Raw genomic sequence first — 20,333 nt, 5'->3', positions numbered from 1 at the left:
TATGTAATCTCACGTTCGTCTCGCGCTATGTGCATATCGTTCCGGGGCTGTAGATAGTCGGGCGTCGGGAAGTCTACTTTTACCCTTGCCCGAATGTGACGTCATTGTCATTTCCAGTGTTTGCAGCTGCAGTAGACAGAGACTTGCAGGTTACACTTTATAGACAGCAATCTGACATCGTTTTTGGAAAGATTTCAAGAAAGTCTTCAAAGATCCTTAGAGATAAGATTGTTATTAATTCCAACTTGCTGCTCGAGCCTGATCAAAGAGATTTAAAGTAAGTACTTGGTGTAGGCATATATTGAAAATTTTCGTTCGTCAAATATGGCGACCAAGGGAATTACTGATGGATTAGTTCTTGTCTTCTTGATTTAAGAACTATTGCCACAAACGCATGGAAATTGATGTTGTCGACTCGTCAAATAATTGAATTAAAATATCATTATTTTGTTTTATTTAGGCCATTCCAATATTTTGTATTTGTGTAGCATCCACCCCAAATTTGAAAAGCTATCTTTCTAAGCTGAATAGACACACAAACCCACAGGGAAAAGGCACATTTTATGTCCAGTTGTAAAATTTCTCAGTCATTTGAGAAATTTTCTGTCATTGTTATTAACTGATTAACTTAAACTATTATTTAGTTAATGGACATGTTGAAAAAAAAATGGTATAACTGCACTCCACCATTCTAGAAAAGAGAGATGCTGATCCGAAAAGAGAACAACCTGTTTTAAAGTTTTACATTTGTGACATTTCAACATTAATGTGTGTTTTTCTTTAATTTCACAAATATTTAACTAAAACAATTTGTTTGTGGATGCTTAACATAGATAAAAAGTTGGCCTTAAGACTTACATGCTTAAATTGAAGCAACTAATGATAAGACCTGCTTAATAAGAGAGTAGACAAATAAATCTTGAAGCATTGCATTGTAATGCTTAGTGCTATAAATCATTGCATTAATAGTTGGCATTCTCAACTGCTTATGCCTTAGGTGTTGGAACCAGAAGGGCTAGAGGGCTAAGCTTGAAAATTGGGGTAAAACTTTTTATGCCCCCCTTCAAAGAAGGGAGGGCATATTGCTTTGCTGTTGTTCGTCGGTCGGTCTGTTGGTCCATTTAGTTTCCGTTCATTTTCTTCACAACCGTTGCACATACTGAAATGAAATTTGTTATACAGGTTTATCAAGTAAATATACAGGTCAAGTTTTGTTTTGGGTATGATCGCACCATTTTTGTAAGAGTTATGCCCCTTGGACTTAGAAAAATTCCACTTATTTGCAGTTTCCGTTCATTTTCTTTGCAGAGGTGGCACATATTAAAATGAAATTTAGTATACAGATTTATGAGCTGAATATGTAGGTAAAGTTCTCTTTTGGGTACGATCGCACCATTTTTATAAGAGTGATGCCCCTTGGACTTAGAAAATTTCCACTTATTTGCAGTTTCCGTTCATTTTCTTTGCAGAGGTTGCACATATTGAAATGAAATTTAGCGTACAGGTATATTAGATAAATATCTAGGCCAAGTTCTGTTTTGAATATGATCGCATCCTTTTTGTTAGAGTTATGCCCCTTGGACGTAGAAATTCGCCTCGGTCAATATGAATATTTTTCTGGTGAATAACAAACCATATTCAACACTAAAAGAGTCCATAATTGTTTTATTATATAGTCGGGATTTGTATAGATAAGACATTCAAGGCTGTATGACGACACCATTTTCATTTGCGATCTTCCATTGTTGAAAATAAAAAAAATCTCCAGATTACTGTTTGTAACCTCTGTGTTTTCCTTTCTGACTTTGTCTATGTGTAAGACGTTCAGATGTTAAAAAATAATCCTGAAAAAGGTTTGAATAATCGTTTTCCTGCACAGATACGTAGCTCGCTGCGGCCGTTGCATCCATTGTTTACAACGTTGTTTGATATTTTGATTGTGACGTCACAATGCTGTTGCATGCGAATTGACCCTCCGGTGAATACGGCCTAAAATCCAGTGAATATGTAGTGTTATGAACTGTTTGCGTTTGTATAGATTATATAGGGACTATAGATAGACTATATAATAATATGTTATAGGGTTTGTGTCTGTCTGTTAGCTTTTCTCATATCGGCTCATAACTTTAATACTATAAGGTCTAGAGTTATCAAACTTTGTCAGCTTATACATATTGGGTAGAAGGTGTGTTGCGCACAAGAAGTAGGTCGCTCTGACCTATAATTAAAAAATTATAGCCAAATATGGAAAAACCCTGTCTGGTCCATAACTAGAAAACTAGTAGACTTAGAATCATTAAACTTGGTCATTTCAAGGTAGAAGGTGTGTCGTGACCTATTTCATTTTCACTGTGACCTTTAATTTAAGTGAAATTTTTTTTTTTTTTTAAATGTCTTTTTCTATTCATTTACACATTCAAAAAATCTAAAACTTTTGCACTATCCTTATTAGAAAAATGTTAAATCAAGAAAATACTTTTTTTTTTAGCATATACTTGACAGCAATCTATAACAAATATTATGTATGTTAAGAGAAATTCCACCACTCGCATGAGTGTACGTAATTTTCAAGCACTGGTGAAGAAGAATTTCGATAACAGAAAATTGCATGTCAAATTAGAGAGAGAAATTAATGAGTTTTTTTTAGTGAGGAGTAGCTGTAAAAGCATCGTCAAATTAGAGAGAGAAATTAATGAGTTTAGTGTGAGGAGTAGCTGCCTGTAACAGCATCGGTGCTATCTATATTCCTTGAGTATTGGGCCAAATGGGTAAGCCTGTTGGATTAAAAATAACTTGTTGGCTAGCCCAAGTTTTAAAATGAATTTTATGACAAGTAATGAAAACTAATTTGATATTGCCTATTAAACTATTTTGATATTACATAGTATTATGAACTTAAAAACTAATTTTATGGGGGTGGGGGTGAAATCAGCATGTCCATATGAATTTCATATTGAAAACTGTGTGACATTATATCTAAAAAAAAATCATTGATGTTTTATAAGTTTTGAAAATGTTTTATGGTAGATAGTGGAGATCCAACAATCTTTTGGGAGTAATGAGTAGAAAAGCATCCAGTTAAAGATTAATTAATGTGTTCAATGTAGGAAGGCTAGCTGCATGGCTCTTTCATTTCTTCATAGAATGGTCTTATCTGTATCCTTTGGGAGTTAGGCAGAAGAACTGTTGGTCAGTTTATATTTGATAACCAGTCTTTTATTTTCAAAATTAATTAGGTATAAATTAAGTTGTGAAGACTAATTTGATAGTGTTTGATATGATAGGCATTTGGCAAGGTCTAACACAACAGGGTTTAAACTTAACGCTCGCCCACTCGCAAATTGCGAGTAAAAATTGGTGTGGGCTCATAAAATTTGTAAGTTGCTCGCCCACGTGGCGAATAAAAATTCTGCAGGGGGCCGAATTCATTCCCAGTCACCTTACTGAAAATCTGCTGAAAAACAGATATTTCATGCAGGTTTTTGATTTAAAACTACAGAAAAATGAAATAAATCACAGCAGTATGGTCCTATTGTTCGTAAATATCCTTCATCTTTTCCATTTAAAGTACTACAGGATTTGTGAAATTCCCTAAAACGATCGTCTTTTTTCCTAATCCGAATTTCCTCCAACCCTCTGTAAATGGTTGATACGTGAGAGATATACAATTTTACTAACTCCCAACTACTCAGTCATATGAATAGTAAGTGTTTTCACCTATTTAGATATGTTGTATTTAAAATATTTAACCTATAAAATCTTATTGTGTCATTGTCAGTTTATCAGTTGAAGACATGTACCACAGCTACGTATTTATATACATGTATTACCAAGTAAAAAAAAAAAGATAGTAAAAATGTTTATTGAATACAAATTCATTTCTTTTGATTCAATATTTATATGACATCTGATTTTTATAAAGTAAGAACTCCAATTTTAAACAGATGACTTTATATATGTATTTCATTTGTATCTACTTTTTGTCCCAGTATCTATGCTTTTAAAAAAAAAATCACAGAGACTGTGGGCTAACAAATTTAGCAGTGGGCTCCTAAATTTGAAATGTCAGGAGCCCACATGGCTCGTGGAAATTTCAGTTAAGTTTAAACCCTGCACAACCAGTATAGAAATCTATGAATGATGCAATATTTGTTATAATTAATGCATACACCACAGGAGATGGATAAACAAATTTTTTAAGATGTGTAAAAATCATTGAAATCTTAAAATCAAGATTGAAATGATTTCCTGCACTTAGGATATGTTGTAATTGTAATTTTCTGCGGGCGTATCTTGCTGTGGCGTGGAACTTTCTTTATGCAAAAAGCCCTGAAGTCCTTTAAAATTATGTAAAACATCAATGTCAAAGGGTAAAAAAAAAAGCATCGCATGCTGGGAAACATCTCAATTCTTATGAGTAATTGATGTGCATGTCAAATATGAGAGTCATATATCTCTTCTCAATCAAAAATTATAAGCAAATGCAACATTTTTGAAAAGTAGGTTAAGCTTCAAGGTCAAAGGTCACAGAGTCAAAAGTCATGATTTATTTGAAAGGTCTTATGACAGGTAATAATATACATGCATTATAATATGAATACCGTAACTTTTATCTTTCAGAATGATGAATTTATACCAATTTAATTTTTGTACAAGTACGTCAAACTTTTAGGTCATGTGTAAAAAAAAAAAAAAAAAAAAAACAGTGCCATTCTCACAGGTAAATAGAAATACATGTTTGATATGAATACCTTGTCTCTTCTCATTCAGTAGATATGATCGTGATGACCAAGATTAATATTTATATTGAGACCGATGGACAGTCTGACATACAAAAGTACATATTTCTATATGAATTGGGTAAAATTGGCCCAGTGGTTCTAGAGGAGTTAAAAATGTAAAAAGTTTTCAGACAAACAGGTGGACAACACGTCACGACAGATGTTATATGATAAGGAAACCAGAAAAGCTGAGTGTTTTGAAAGGGTTAAAATATGGTTACAGTATTTGAAAAGCTGTTTTTTTTCATGCAGAGATGTGCATGACCAAGATATTCATGTTTTATATTTTCTTAAGTAATTTGTTTGTTTGTTGTGAAAACATCTCTCTCGGGAATTTTGCCCTCATATGGATCGAGACACCACCAAATAATAATGCAAGATGTGTTTGTGAAACACTGATGCCCCTGTATAGAAGCCTAAGGCAAAGTTGAAGTTTCTCAAATATATGTCATACTCGAAGGTCAAGGTCAAAGGGTTCAAATTGTAGGTATGAGAAGAAAGTTCTGTCACAAGGAATACACATGTAAAATAAGTAATCCCTAATACTTCCTGTTCCAAAGTAAATTGACGAGGTTAAATTTTTCTTTAAAGTGGTTCAAACTCTAGGGTCAAGATCAAACATATTTATACCTGTTGACAATCCACATTGAATACACATGTTAAACATGAAAGCACCTACTGATCAAAATTAAGGCCAAGTTTAAAGTTTGGTATTTTTCTTGTAAAAATGTGTAAATCCTAGGTCAAGCAATCAAGAGGTCAAAATTAATGGTACCCAAATAAAAGGTCTTGTCACAAGAAATAAACCTATGAAATGTGGAAGCCGTGTGTATAGCCCATTCCACTTAAAACGTATCAGCAAGGTTAAAGGGTTTGTTCCCATCTTGCCTAAACTGTAAAATTAAGTATTCCCATTTCGCCTTAGTAAGCTCTCAAGTGAATGAAGGTGAGGCGACCATAATTTGATTTTTAATTTTACGGATCCGCCGACTCTAAAAATTTGCATTTCAAAAAAAAAATAAAATCGGAAATTTTCAATCCGCTTTTGTCAAACCTGTGTTTATAAAAGCAAATCACAGAAACTTAGAAAAAAACACATGTGCCGAATGGTAGAAGAAGGTGAGCTGTCAACTATGATTTTATCGAGAGTCTACAAATTCTGAACCCTCCCCATTGCATGTCTCTCTCTATTTTTTTAATTGCTGTTTCTACCAATTTCGAAAAAATCCGGATTTTTTACCTTCTTCGATTTGTAAAATACTGACAAGTCAAAACAAAAATGGCTGTCATGCAGTGTTTACTGGTAGCTAATCTGCTTATTGCCACTGATAACAGGTAATAATCAAGATGTTAACTGTGCTACCAGATGTAATTGCAGTTCTAATTGCTCATTATCCTCATAAAAAGTGTTGTTTTTCAAAGACAGAGATACTAGATGTGGAAATTTCACAAAAAGGATGGTAAATAACGATATGAATTTACTTGATACTTTGCTGCAAACAAGTTTATATGCGCCTAAAACACAATAATTCCTCCATAAATAATACAGTGATCAGGAAAGACATGAACTCTACCCAAGCTAACCCAGCTATACAGTAGGATTACTTTATTATTAATTTAAAGAGGAAATGAAAGCAAGTACATGGTAACTAATAAAGAGTGACAGTCTGCAGAGGGAACACCGCGGATTACGAGATTCAGTGACTTAGCAAATCCTACATCAAGACCAGTATATAAAAACCCTTGAAACTGCAGAGCAACTTGACAGTACCTCTAGAAGACTTCTTTGAATTTATGTAGCTAAACAGGGTAATAAAGTTTCTGAATTTCAAAATATAATTTTAGCAGATTGGAACAGGACTACAATAATGCTTTGATATCATATGTACTTAGAGTAAAAAAAAAAAAGAATGCAGGATCTAAGAATCTATCTAATTCATTCTCAATAGATTACAGATGTAATTTTTAAAAATGTTTTAAGTTTTAAGTTTGGCTAACAGGTACATCCAGTTCCTTCAATTTCAGATCTTTATTAAATCCAGGAAACAGATCTCTTGTTTCTTATAATGAGAAAAATCCATTCATCCATCAGTTGAAAGCTGGAAACTCAGAGCATCTGCAGAATTTTATTAATTCGTTTAATTGCCAAGTTAAACTTCGATATTTACCCTGAATATTATTCAAATGACGCTCAAATGAAAGTGCAAACTATACAGTGAAGAACATAATTAAATTTTTATAATTTCAAATATTACATGGTACTCATATTAAACAATGTTTGAATTAAAAGTTGTAGTTTTTATAAATAACAACATTTATACATGCAATGTATATTAATATTTAAAAAAAAAAATATCTTGTAAGTTGTTTTTTGTTTTGTTTTATATTACAGTGAAATGGGACATGACTTTTTATATGTGAAAAAGGTCGTTGCTAGAATGATTTTTGTCTTTTTTTTTTTTTTCGTCCTCCGACTTGACCTTTCTTGAAAAAAAAATCCGTAAAACTAAAAATCAAATTATGGTCGCCTGATGGTGATTTAATATATCATAATAAAGTATTTTTTTTTGTATTATACATATAATTTCATGCACACTGTTCATAAATCTCCATTAATTGTTAAATTCAGTCTAAAAATGTTTATCATTTTAATTATACCCCCCGCAAACGAAGTTTGGGGGGGTAAATACGAATCACCTTGTCCGTCTGTCCGTCCGTCCGTCTGTCTGTGCAATCATGTCCGGTCCATATCTTTCTTACAGAGGGACATTAGAATGTACTACTACACAGTAAGATTGCTCATGACCTAAGAGTTTGTCATGACCTTGACCCAAGGTCATTTGGGAAAGTTCAAGGACACTGGAAGAAAAATTTCATAATTCATGTCGGGTCCATATCTTTCTTATGGATAAACTTGGTAGGTTCTCATTTTACACAAAGATTGCCCATGACCCAAGGGTGTGTCATGACCTAGACCCAATGTCATTTGAGAAAGTTCAAGGTCACTGGAAGAAAATTTTCATAAATCAATTTGATACATATCTTTTATGGATAAACTTGGTAGTAAGGGTGAAACGTTTACTAAATTTTGTAAACGTTTAAACGGATAGCAGTAATTGAAACGATTCCGTTTAAACGAGAGATATTCTATGTTGGATTTTAATGGCTACTTACTCATGAAAGTCGAATTTGATAATCAATTCTTTCACTTTAATATAAGTTTGAGTTATTTTTACAAATTTATTGTTTGTTATTGTGATTTAACCGTAAGAATTTGAGGCGCATTAAATTCATTCACTTACGACCTCGTCACCCATTTGCTTGGTTTGTTTGGCTACCGGACGTAGTAAAGATGGATCTTTTAATCATGAAAGAAGTAAAACAAGACCTGCTGACTATATTTAAACTTTTCAAAGACTTTCAAAAAATATATTCAAAATATAATTATCAAGTTTTATATTTTAAGTGTCGTAAAACATCGCTCCTATTAGCAACTCGGAAATATGAATTATGTTAGCCCATATCGGGTTTTAGATATTCTCATTCTATATGTTTCCAGTTTAGATTGTTGCTTATCAAATTGTCAAAGTCAGTGTTTCTTTTGTAAATTTTGAAATAAAACAATTTGTTTGTGGTCAACATTTTTTCTGAAGACATTGATAATGACCTTCGTGTAAACGTTTACTGAAACTGTAAACGTTTAGAGCATATAATCGAAACGTCTCCGTTTACACGTGTAATCGTTTTGCCCTTACTTGGTAGGTTCTCAATTCACACAAACATTGTCCATGACCCAAGGATGTGTCATGACCTTGAACCAAGGTCATTTGGGAAAGTTCAAGGTCACTGGAAGAAAATTTTCATAATTCCTGTCTGGTCAATATCTTTTTTATGGATAAACTTGGTATGGTTTCTATTTCACACAAAGATTGCCCATGACCCAAGGGTATGTCATGACCTTGACCCAAGGTCATTTTGGGAAATTTCAAGGTCAATGGAAGAAAAATATCATAATTCGTGTCCGGTCCATATCTTTCTTATGGATAAACTTGGTATGTTCTCATTTCACACAAAGATTGTCCATGACCCAAGGATGTGTCATGACCTTGACCCAAGGTCATTTGGGAAAGTTCAAGGTCACTGGAAGAAAATTTTCATAATTTGTGTCCGGTCCATATCTTTCTTATGGATAAACTTGGTAGGTTCTCATTTCAAACAAAGATTGCCCATGACCCAAGGGTGTGTCATGACCTTGACCCAAGGTCATTTTGGGAAATTGAAGGTCACTGGAAGAAAATAAACAATAAACTTTACTGAAGCAAATAAAGTATAAAATTTGGACCTCCTCCCTAAAACTTAAAAAACATTGACGGATTTGACCCCACTATCATTGTTTTTATTATGTTCCCGAAACAGAGTTTGGGATCATATTGTTTTTACTGTGTTTCTTCTTATTTTTTTTTTCTTATTTCTTCTCCGGACTTTTTTGTCCGCAAATGTTCTCAGAAACTGTTCATCCAACTGAGCGAAAAGCGAAAACCTTTTTAGGGTTAATAGGTGTGTAGTGTAGGTGGTCGCAGGGAAGGTCATTTTTGCGCGCATACGCATGCACGTGCAGGCGCGTGCAACACGCAAAATTTCTTATATCCTTAAAATAGCTATAACTTTTATATTTTTTGATGAAATAATGTGAAACTCATTATATAAGGATATATGAATAGCGTAGATAAAATGACACACTCAAATAAGCACGAACTTGCATGTGCGCTTCGCTCTGATTGGCTGATACAAAAAACTCAATATCTTTTCTGTTTTTTTTTTTTAAGAAATGCTATGAAATTTGAAATATAGGCATACTTTAGAATCTCCTACAATATGATATATAACAATTGTCATGAAAACATGCACGTGCATATGCGCTGCAATCTGATTGGCTTAAACTTTAAAGGGCTATAACTCCCTTGTTTTTTAACCAAACATGATAGAATTTAGAACATAGAGAGACATAGTTGACTCCTACAAGAAGGTTTGGTCATCATGCACCTGCGTGGACGTGTGCTTTGCTCTGATTGGCTGAAAGAATAATCTCTATATCTTTTTTGTTTTTTGACGAAATGTTTTGAAATTTAAAACATAGTCATGCATTAAGATATCCTTCAATATGATATATGATATTTTCATGAAATCACGTGCATGCACGTGCGCTGAAATCTGATTGGCTGAAATTTAAAATGGCTATAACTCCCTTACATTTCAACATAACAGGATGGGATTTAGAACATAGATAGATATAAGAAGCTCCTACAAGAAGATATAGTCATTATGCACGTGCGTGCACGTGCAGTTTGCTCTGATTGGCTGAAACAAAAATCTCAATATCTTTTTTGTTTTTTGACGAAATGTTTTAAAATTTAAACATAGTCATGCATTAAGATATCCTACAATATGATATATAATATTTTCATGAAATCACGTGCATGCATGTTCGCTGAAATCTGATTGGCTTAAACTTTGAATGGTTATATGCCCTTATTTTCCAACCAAATAGGATGGGATTTAAAATAAAGATAGACATAATGTCATATTTAATAGAGCTTAAAGGGAATATAGCACCAAAAGGGAGTTGGGGAGCGTTTGGGGAACATCTGTAAAGCCCTAGTTTCATTTGTTTTCATTTTTTTTCTCCTGTTTGTCAGGAAATTGTGGGCTGGATTTTTTTTACTGAGATGTGAACCCCCCTCCCCAGTACTGAAAAAAAATTCTGGATCTGCATCAGTATTGGCAGTAACTGAATGTCACATCGACAACGGCAGATAACTTCACTATATGAAATTTGTCTAGTGTAGCAGCGATGATCTTTGACCCTTTTTGAACTTTAACCTATAATCATTTGAATTTATTTTACCCCCACTATACTTAAACTTGTACTTACTGACTGTCATACTGGTCTCGTCAACTCCATGAAATATAATCCAATTATAACACAAAATGAATTAATCCAATACACACCAGACTGCAGCATGTGCTTATGCTATCCCATTCGGCAAACCTTCATCCATTCAGTCACCTTATTAGATGAAGTGGGAATCGACAGAGGTAGGCCGAATGGTGTTTAATCTAAAAATATGATAATGGATGATGCAACCCAATGTAATGTAGAATTTTTCCAAAAGGAGTTCACATGTTAACCATGTGAACATGTAAAGTACAAGAACAAATTTTAAATTAATTCATAACAAATGATGTTTTAACAAAACTTTTTCATATCTAAGCCTATTCTAAAAAAGGTATGTGCTGTGTGTTTGTGGTGTTGAGGGGGGGGGGGGGATTTGTAAATTTTAAAAGGTCCTATTATGAGCAAAACATTTATCAAAATCTAATTTATGTCATTAATTAAATTCAAAGTGGTAATGAATTAAGCATGTAAAATACATATTATAAGAGGTTCTGAGTCATATGTCACAGGGTCTGAGAATTTTCATAGTCAATTTAACGAATATATATATGTTTGTGTAAATTTTAGAATTATTTTGACTTTTCCTTGGAAAGCCGCCCAATATGTACGAGTGTGTATTTAGAGGCAAACACTTTAGTGCGGGTATTACTGTCTCAGTATTACTGTCTCATGACAACATCTAGTATTTATATGGAATCATTCTCAGGTTGTGTAGATTCAAATTTGTTAAAATTTTGACCTCCGAGAGTAGGGCGCGGTGAAAATTGGCAATCAAAATTTTATATAGAAAACAATACTCAGGTGACCTATAAGGCCCGTGGGCCTCTTGTTGACAGATTTATGCCCCTTGGACTTGGAAGAATTCCAATTTGGGGGGACGGGGCATAAATGTTTTACAAACATCTCTTGTTAGTTAATGAGTTAATTTTTTGATAGATGCCTAAGAGAAAGTCACTCACTGGCAATAAAGAGCGCAAGAGGGATGCTATGAGGAAGAGGCAAAAGAGACTTCAGTCCTGCCCTGATCCTCCATTAGAAGAAACACTGACAGTGGATGCAGCTGCTCCTAGGTCAGAATGTGGCTCTATAGGGTTGCCACCTACTTCGCTAAAACCCTTGGCCAGGGTGCAGGCCTCTCCTAGTGAGAAAATGCACTCAGCCCCGAGGTTGTCACCTCCTCGGGGAAGTCGTCTGATTGTCCCAAAGGACAAGGTAGCATCCCCTGACTCCCCAGCGTGGGTTTGTACTCCACCGAGAGTACCTGAATCGGACATTTGGATGATGTCTGGTTCAGCAGGTCAGGCGCAGCTGATACCTCCCAAGGGGGAAGAGGTCAGCAGGGCTTTAAAAAAAGATGTAAGGCACAGAGAGGAAAACAAAGGAAATATAGAGGAAAACAAAGGAAATATAGAGGAAAATAAAGGAAATGTAGAGGAAAACAAAGGAAATATAGAGGAAAACAAAGGAAATATAGAGGAAACTAAGAAAATAATAGAGGAATCAGAGAAATTTGAAAAGATATCAGAGAAATTTGAAAAGAAATCAGAAATATGTGACGGAGAATCTAAAAAATCTGTCCAGGAATATAGAAAAGATGTTAGAGCAAGTGAAGGTAAATGTTCAAGAAATCAGAATTTGTCTGTTCAAGGTTCATTTCATCAGGGAGATCCAATGTTTGGTGAAAATGCAGGAACTCAGTGTGTAGCTAACTCTTTAACAGCACTGGCATATCATCAACTGAAGAATTGTGAACAATGGCAATCAGCAGATATGAACAAAATATTGGCAACAGGAGATGAGTTGTATTCATATCTACAGTGTAGTTCTACAATTGCAAGCAGATACCTTTTAGTAAGTGAGTTACCTCAGTTTTTCGAATGCTTTGGTAGGCTGTATGAGTTTAAAGCAAACGAGTCTTTACCAAGTTTGATAAACTTAGCAAATGTTGTAATGGATTATGCTGTATTCAATGCTCATGAATTGTTAGAGGCACTTCAAATAGCCCTTGATGACAGTGACGGGTGTTTTGTATGTTTTGGTGGAAATACATTTTTGATTGGGAAATCTCACCATAATTTTTTCACATTTGATTCCCACTCCAGGTCTTCTGCAGGATTTCAGAGTGTAAACGGTAGAAGTACACGAGTTTTGTACAAAACTGTTCAAGATTTATGCAATCATATTGTGTCTTTAGCTAGGTCAATGGGTTATACTGAAGCAATTGAGTGTGAAATAACTGGAGTGCAATGCTCTGCTAGACAGCTTTCATTTGGAAATGAAGAAGGCACTGATAAAGAATCACAGTTCAGTGATGTAGAAAAAGAATTAAATGATTTTGCCGACTTTCAATGTAGTAGTTCAAGATTACAAAATGATAATGAGATAGAATTTGTTGGGAGTGAGAACCATCAGATAAGATTTTTACCACTTTCAAGTGATCAAAAGAAAACACACTGTGAAATCTTAGGAATACCATTTTCTGTGAATCAGTGTGAAAATCAACATCAGTATGGACAGGAAATTACAGTACCAATGAACAGTGTACCAGTTGAGCCAGATGGAAATTGTTTCTTTCGAGCAATCTCATTCTGTTTGACGGGAATACAAGACTACCATCAGACAATACGTTTAGCAATATGCAATCACCTCTTGGAAAATGGTTTACTTTTCTCACCGTTCTTAAGGCCAGGTGAAAAATCTGTAGAAAACCACATTTCCTTGTCAGGCATGCTTAGGGACGGAAAATGGGCAACTGAAGTAGAGATTCTAGCACTATCCCATTTACTGAAAAGTGAAATTCATACATACTCACAGAACAGATGGGTTACTTATTCCGGACAAATGGTAAATTCAGAAGAAAATGTGACTTCATTTGGTGGCATTTATCTAGATCATATAAATCAGAATCATTATAATGTTGTTACATCTATTACATGTGGAGAAAATAGTACACTGACTTCATTACAAAATCTGTTATGTTTGAAAGAAAAAGGAAGGAAAATTGGTGCAGAGAGAAAACAGAAACGACAACAACAAAGTGAAAGAGGCAAACTTCAAAAATCAGGTTTAAGTGCTAAAGAGAAGAAATTGAGTAAGAAAAATGCAAAGTACAGAACTGAACCAAAATTCAAAATAAAATGCATTGCAGATGCTAGGAACAGATACAGAAATGATCAAGAGTATCGTGAAAATTTAAAACAGCTTGGTGTTAATAGGTACAAAACAAACAAGCTACACAAAGAAAAAGTCAAAGAGAGAAGTAAACAAAAGTATGAAACAAACATGCTTCACAAAGAGGATGTGAAACAAAGAAGTAGACAGAAGTATAAAACAAACCAGGCCCACAAAGAAGAAGTCAAACAAAGAAGTAGACAGAAATATAAAACAAACCAGACACACAAAGAGGATGTCAAAAAAAGAGGCAGACAAAAGTATAAAACAAACAAACAGCATCAAGAGAAGGTTAAAACAGCCAGTAAAGTTAGATATCATTCCAGTGCAGAAATAAAGGAACAGAAAAAGGAATTGGTACAAAAACAAAGACAAGCACTGCATGAAATGCTTGAAAATATTGATGAAGTAGTGAAATCATTTAAAGCATGTGTGATACATGGACCAGAATATGTATGTTGCTGCTGCCATCGCCTTTTGTTTGAAAACCAGGTGCAAGGATGTACACTTAAAATGTATGAGAAAAGTATGAAGGCAGTTCATGTTGCAAATTTATGCATTGATAAGAAGTTTGTTCATACTTGTGCATCTGGATGTTCTCCTAATTGTCCCAAATCAAGAACATGGATTTGTTTTACATGCCATAGAAAAATTCTGAGTGGAAATGTTCCAGCTGAAGCAGCATTTAACAACATGTGTTTAGAAGATATTCCACCAGAGCTCAATGACCTGAATACTTTAGAGCAGCATCTAATTGCTCTGCATATACCTTTCATGAAAGTAACCATGCTTCCAAAAGGCGGTCAACAAAATGTACATGGGCCTGTTGTATGTGTGCCATCAAATGTAAAGAAAACAAGCAGTTTACCTCTGAATGAAAATGAAAATCTCTTGTTACGAGTGAAACTCAAACGAAAGTTGTCATACAAGGGATATTATGAATATCAGTTTGTGAACCCAAATCACATTAAGATAGCCCTTAACTACCTGAAAGAAAACAATCAGTGGTATCATGATGTCGAAATCAACTCAACATGGGAAAATGATAATGACCAAAGTACCTTATTCAGTCAGCCAGAAGCATTTGACAGTGAAGAAATGTGAAGAACAGAACAGTGCCATGCAAGAAGTTGCTACAGATACGTGTTTACAACCTGTAGATATTGCGCAGGAAGTTCTTGATCACTACTTTGATGATGTTTATAATCTTGCTCCGGGTGAAGGACAGAATCCTGTAAGAATGTTGCAAGAGGAGGGCAATGAAGCAAAAACTTTTCCTCATTTATTTCCAACTGGAAAATATTCATGGAATGAAAGTCGAGATGTAAGGATTACTCTTTCTCGATATTTTAACAACAGGCTGATGAATGCAGATAACAGATTTGCAAAGGATACCAATTACATTTTCTTTTGTCAGTACCTATCTGAATTGAACCAGGTTATTGAGAAAACACAAATTTCAATTCGCAAATCTGTATCGAAACTTGATGGAGGGATACAAGTCACAACAGAAATGTTACAGAATCCTGTTGTACTTGCCAAGCTGCTTAGGAGTGATGAGGCTATGCGATTTATGCAACCAATTAGAGGAACACCTGCATATTGGTCAAGTACACAAAAAGATCTTTTTGCTATGCTTCGACAACTTGGAATCCCCACATGGTTTTGTTCTTTTTCTGCAGCAGAATATAGGTGGAATGAAATACTGGGTTCAATTATGCTACATATGAATGACAGCAGAAATCCTTCTGATCTAGATTGGTCTGAGAAAAGTGAAATTCTAAGAAGCAATCCTGTAACTGTTGCTAGAATGTTTGAACACAGGTTCCATATATTCCAGAAAAATGTAATAATGTCACCAGCAAAACCAATAGGAACCATTGTAGATTACTTTGTAAGAGTTGAGTTTCAGCAAAGGGGTTCTCCTCATATGCACTGCTTGTACTGGGTTGAGAATGCTCCAAAATTAGATGAGGACAGTGAGGAGACTATTTGTCACTTCATTGATAGGCATATCACATGTGCTCTGCCATCAAATGACACTGACCAAGAACTTAGACAAATTGTATTGGATGTACAACAACACAGCAAAGGACACTCAAAATCATGCAGGAAGAAAGGAACAGAATGTAGATTCAACTTTCCAAGACCGCCTTCAGAGTGCACATTCATTTCAAGACAATTAGAACAAAATGTGGATGAGTCAAGTAGTGAGTTAGGTAGTGTGCAGGCAAAGGAGATTTTGTTGAAGGTGTGGAATGAAGTAATGGATGATGCAAAGGCATTTAAAACAACAGAGGAAATATTCAGCAATATAAACTTATCACAGGATTTGTATGAAAAAGCACACAGAGTATTGGCCTCTAAAACATTGACTGTTTTGAAACGAAATCCAACAGAAATGTGGACAAATCAGTACAACCCATGCCTGCTCAAAAGCTGGGATGCAAATATGGATATACAGTATGTATTAGACCCTTTCAGCTGCATTGTCTACATTATATCATACATTTCAAAGTCTGAAAGGGAGATGGGAATGCTATTAAAACAAACTCAACTTGAAGCAGCAGAGGGAAATTTGAGTGCACATGATACCATCAAGAGAGTAGGATCAGCTTATCTCAATCACAGAGAGGTCAGTGCACAGGAAGCAGTATACAGGGTGTGCAATCTGAAGATGAAAGAAAGTTCAAGAAAAGTCATTTTCATTCCTGTGGGGGAAAATCCAACTCGTCTGAGTAAGCCTCTTGCACAAATAAAAAAAAATCGGGAAATTGAGGTTGATGAAAATGATTTAAATGCAGATGACAATGATGAGGAAGAAGATAGTATGTGGATGACAAATATTGTGGAAAGGTATGAAAACCGCCCAGAGTTAAATATTTTCCATAAAATGTGTCTTGCTGAATTTTGCTCAGAGTACAGAGTGCTTAGTAAATCTCAGATCCCTACGGGCAAAAAAGATGGTGTGTATGAATTGAGAAATGGAAAGGGTTACATTCAAAAGAGAAGTAGAGGCAAACCTGCTGTAATACGATATCCAAGATTCCATCGAGATAACGCACCTGAGAAATATTATCAGTGTCTGCTACAACTTTTCCTTCCATACTGGAATCTGAATCAGTTGAGACCAGCTGGATTTGATTTGTACCAGACATTTTATGAGAGTGGACATGTGAGGGTGAAACCAAACACAAACTTGGAAAAAGTTAAAAGCATAGTGGACAGTAATCATGTTTACTTCTCAAAAAGTGAGGATGATATTGAAAATGCCCAGGATGCATTAGAAATGCTTGGTGAACTAGAGGACGCATGGGCAAGTTTATGTCCAGAAACAGAATTAAATCGAAGAGAATGTTTGAATGAAAAATTAAGAAATGATCAGGAGAATACAGAATCAGAGGTCACAAATGAAATTGAGTGTAGTGGCTCTGATGATGCTATATATCATTTAAGAGAGACTCAAAGCACCAGAAAAGAGATGCTTCCTTTACTGTGCAGTTTGAATGACAAACAGAAGCTCATCTTTTATGCTGTTCATGAATGGTGTGTCAAGAAAATGACTGGAGAGAATGTAAAACCTATGCACATTTTTATAACTGGAGGAGCAGGGACAGGGAAAAGCCATCTGATTAAGACAATACACTATGAAGCTTCTCGTCTCTTTGAAAAATCATTGCCTTCTCCAAATGCAGTATCGGTGATTCTCACAGCTTTTACAGGAACAGCAGCATTCAATATTGGAGGAAATACCATTCATCATGTGTTTTCTTTAACAAAAGCTTTACCAATTCCATATCAACCCTTGAAGGAACAAAGTTTGAGTGGGATAAGAACGAGATTAGAACATTTGCAGATTTTGGTCATTGATGAGGTTTCCATGGTGTACAAAAGATTGTTGTATTACATTCATGAACGACTTGTCCAAATCAAAAAATGTAAAGATCCATTTGGTGGTGTATCTGTGATAGCAGTTGGAGATTTTTATCAACTTCCACCTGTTAAACAACGAAAAGATGAAAGATTGTACAAAGAAAATGGTTCATATCCAGTTGACTTCTGGCTAGATTTTTTTAAAATTGTAGAATTAGATGAAATTATGCGACAACGTGAAGATAAAGCATTTGCAACTGTTCTGAATTCATTGCGTGTTCGAACATGTGAAGAACCTTTATCAGATGAAGCATTGGAAACACTGCGGGAATGCATCAGAGAAGGACCAGATGATGTTCTTCATGTTTATTCTACTAACCAAGAGGCCAATGAATTCAATCTTAAAATGCTGCATGGGAATTGTGAGGAATTAATTGAAGTGCATGCAGATGATTATCAGAAAGATAAGACAACGGGGAAATTAACTTTACGTGACAAACCTTTGGTTAGTACCCGAGTTGATGGCCTCTCTGCTACCTTACTTTTGGCTGTGAATGCAAGAGTAATGCTGACACGAAATGTATGTGTTGAAGATGGACTAGTGAATGGTGCAATGGGATATATTTCAAATTTTGTGTTTAAAAGAAAACAGCCTGCACCAGCAGTAGAAGTAGTTGAAGTCATTTTTGATAGTTCAAGTATTGGTAAAATACAAGGGAAGAAAACACCCAAAGGGAATATTGTCCCAATTAAAAGAGTGGAGGAAGAGATGAATGAGAAAAATATAAAGAGTATTGTCAGACATCAATTTCCACTGAAACTGTCATGGGCATGCACAGCACATAAAGTTCAAGGCATGACCGCCAAGAGTGTTGTTGTGAACTTAGATCGGACTTTCTCTCCTGGTCAAGCATATGTAGCAGTCAGCCGTGTTACTTCAAAAGATGGTCTGTTCATTGAGATGAATGATGAAAGTGTCCTGCAGAAAAAAATTTATGCTGATTTAGATGTGAAGTTAGCACTTAATAGAATGGTAAGATACAATTTAGATGAAGAATTGACATGCAATGTAGCAAAGTTTGAAAATTACAAAACAATTCTATTGTTTAATGTGCAGAGTTTGAGAGGACACTTTCAGGAGATGAATTGTGACAGCAGGTTGATGAAAGCTGATTTTGTATGTTTAACAGAAACATGGCTGAGAGAAAATGAGAACATCCGAGATATTGAAATTTCAGGGTTTGACTTTCACCATATTCCACGTAGCCAGTGTTACGATGATAGTGAAGATGTGATGACAAGACTAAAAACAGCTAAAGGTGGTGGGGTTGGAGTGTACAAGAAGAAAACCAATGAGACAATCTTGATCAATGCTTTGGAATACAAGAATATAGAGGGATTAACTGTAGAAATCCATGAGGAGGATATTGCAATCATTGTACTCTACCGACCGAGTGTACTACCTGTAAACAATTTTCTTGACACATTGCAAAAAGTGGTGGATTTTTACAAGAAGCGTTTTAGCAACTTGTTCATTATTGGTGACATGAATGAAGATGCCAAAGCCCAAGGACCCATACAAACATTCTTAGAATCTATGGGATTTATGCAGTTGGTGCAGTTTTACACAACAGAGGGTGGAACAACTTTAGATCATGTATATGTTACTGGTTCTCTGGAAGCCTGTGTGCACAAAAAATCGTTGTTTTTCAGTTATCATGAAGCTATAGAAATTCATGTGAGAACTCAAAAAAATAAAGATTCAGACTAATTTTGAGTTGACATTATTTTGAACGGGAATTATCTGTCATCTTCCTGGATGAAAAATGGATTTAGTTTATTATCACATATACTAGTAATCTTAATTTCAAAGTCACTGGTCCTCATAATAAGTTAAGCTCTTTTTTATAATCAATGAAAAAATTATTTGGTACCTTTTCATTGGTTGAAAGAACGTGACATTATTGGAATGATTTAATTACCGGTAATATAAATTAGTATAAATAATTTATCAGTAATAAATACAAAGCAAATTTTTTGTTAAAGAAGAGTATAGTGTTGAAATTATGTGATAACATGTATCATATGTTGGTAATGATTGTGTTTTTTTTTTGTGTTTAGAAATCTTCGTTGAGATCAAGATTAGATTCCACATCCATTTTCAATGATCAGACTTCCATGCAGTAAAGTCTACATGTTTTGAAGATAGAAAACATCTACAAATTGAAGGTAATATATCAACATAAAGTTTTGATGAATGTCTAACATGTAGTACAGTGTAGTATTTCGAGAGGGTTTATTTGCAAGATATAAACATGATAAAGATATTTAACTGAAAAGGAAAATTTTATTAAATATTTCATCAAACATACATGTGAAAGGAGGCTCATTACACCACTTTTTGATGATTTACTACACAAAAAATTGAACAGGTTGCCCTACTTACAAAGTGTCTGTTGAGACATAAGTGTCTGTTGAGACTGTAGCTTTACTGGTTTATACTTATAACAAACTAAGAGAAAAGTAGCAGTTTGTTCTTCAAACATTAAAAC

At 34.7% G+C, this 20,333-nt stretch overlaps 1 protein-coding gene and 1 long non-coding RNA gene across 2 annotated transcripts; both read left to right on the top strand.

Annotated features, from left to right (window-relative positions):
• The first annotated feature begins 7,664 nt into the window (after positions 1–7,664).
• LOC133180283 (uncharacterized) lies at positions 7,665–10,940 on the top strand. The gene is made up of 3 exons (XR_009720314.1): positions 7,665–7,782; positions 8,772–9,184; positions 10,441–10,940. It is a non-coding gene; the product is annotated as an uncharacterized LOC133180283 (long non-coding RNA).
• Positions 10,941–15,028: 4,088 nt separating this feature from the next.
• LOC133180420 (uncharacterized) lies at positions 15,029–19,552 on the top strand. The gene has a single exon (XM_061314950.1). The coding sequence runs from the start codon at positions 15,029–15,031 to the stop codon at positions 19,550–19,552; it is 4,524 nt and encodes a 1,507-aa protein (XP_061170934.1).
• Positions 19,553–20,333: the final 781 nt, after the last annotated feature.

The sequence above is a fragment of the Saccostrea echinata genome, unplaced genomic scaffold, assembly GCF_033153115.1.
Source record: "Saccostrea echinata isolate AGI-Se365-2 ecotype Australia unplaced genomic scaffold, CSIRO_AGI_Sech_v1 ptg000006l, whole genome shotgun sequence".
In the NCBI taxonomy this organism is placed as follows: domain Eukaryota; kingdom Metazoa; phylum Mollusca; class Bivalvia; order Ostreida; family Ostreidae; genus Saccostrea; species Saccostrea echinata.
The sequence above is the reverse complement of the archived record's forward strand: the minus strand, read 5'-3'. Positions and strand labels throughout refer to the sequence as shown.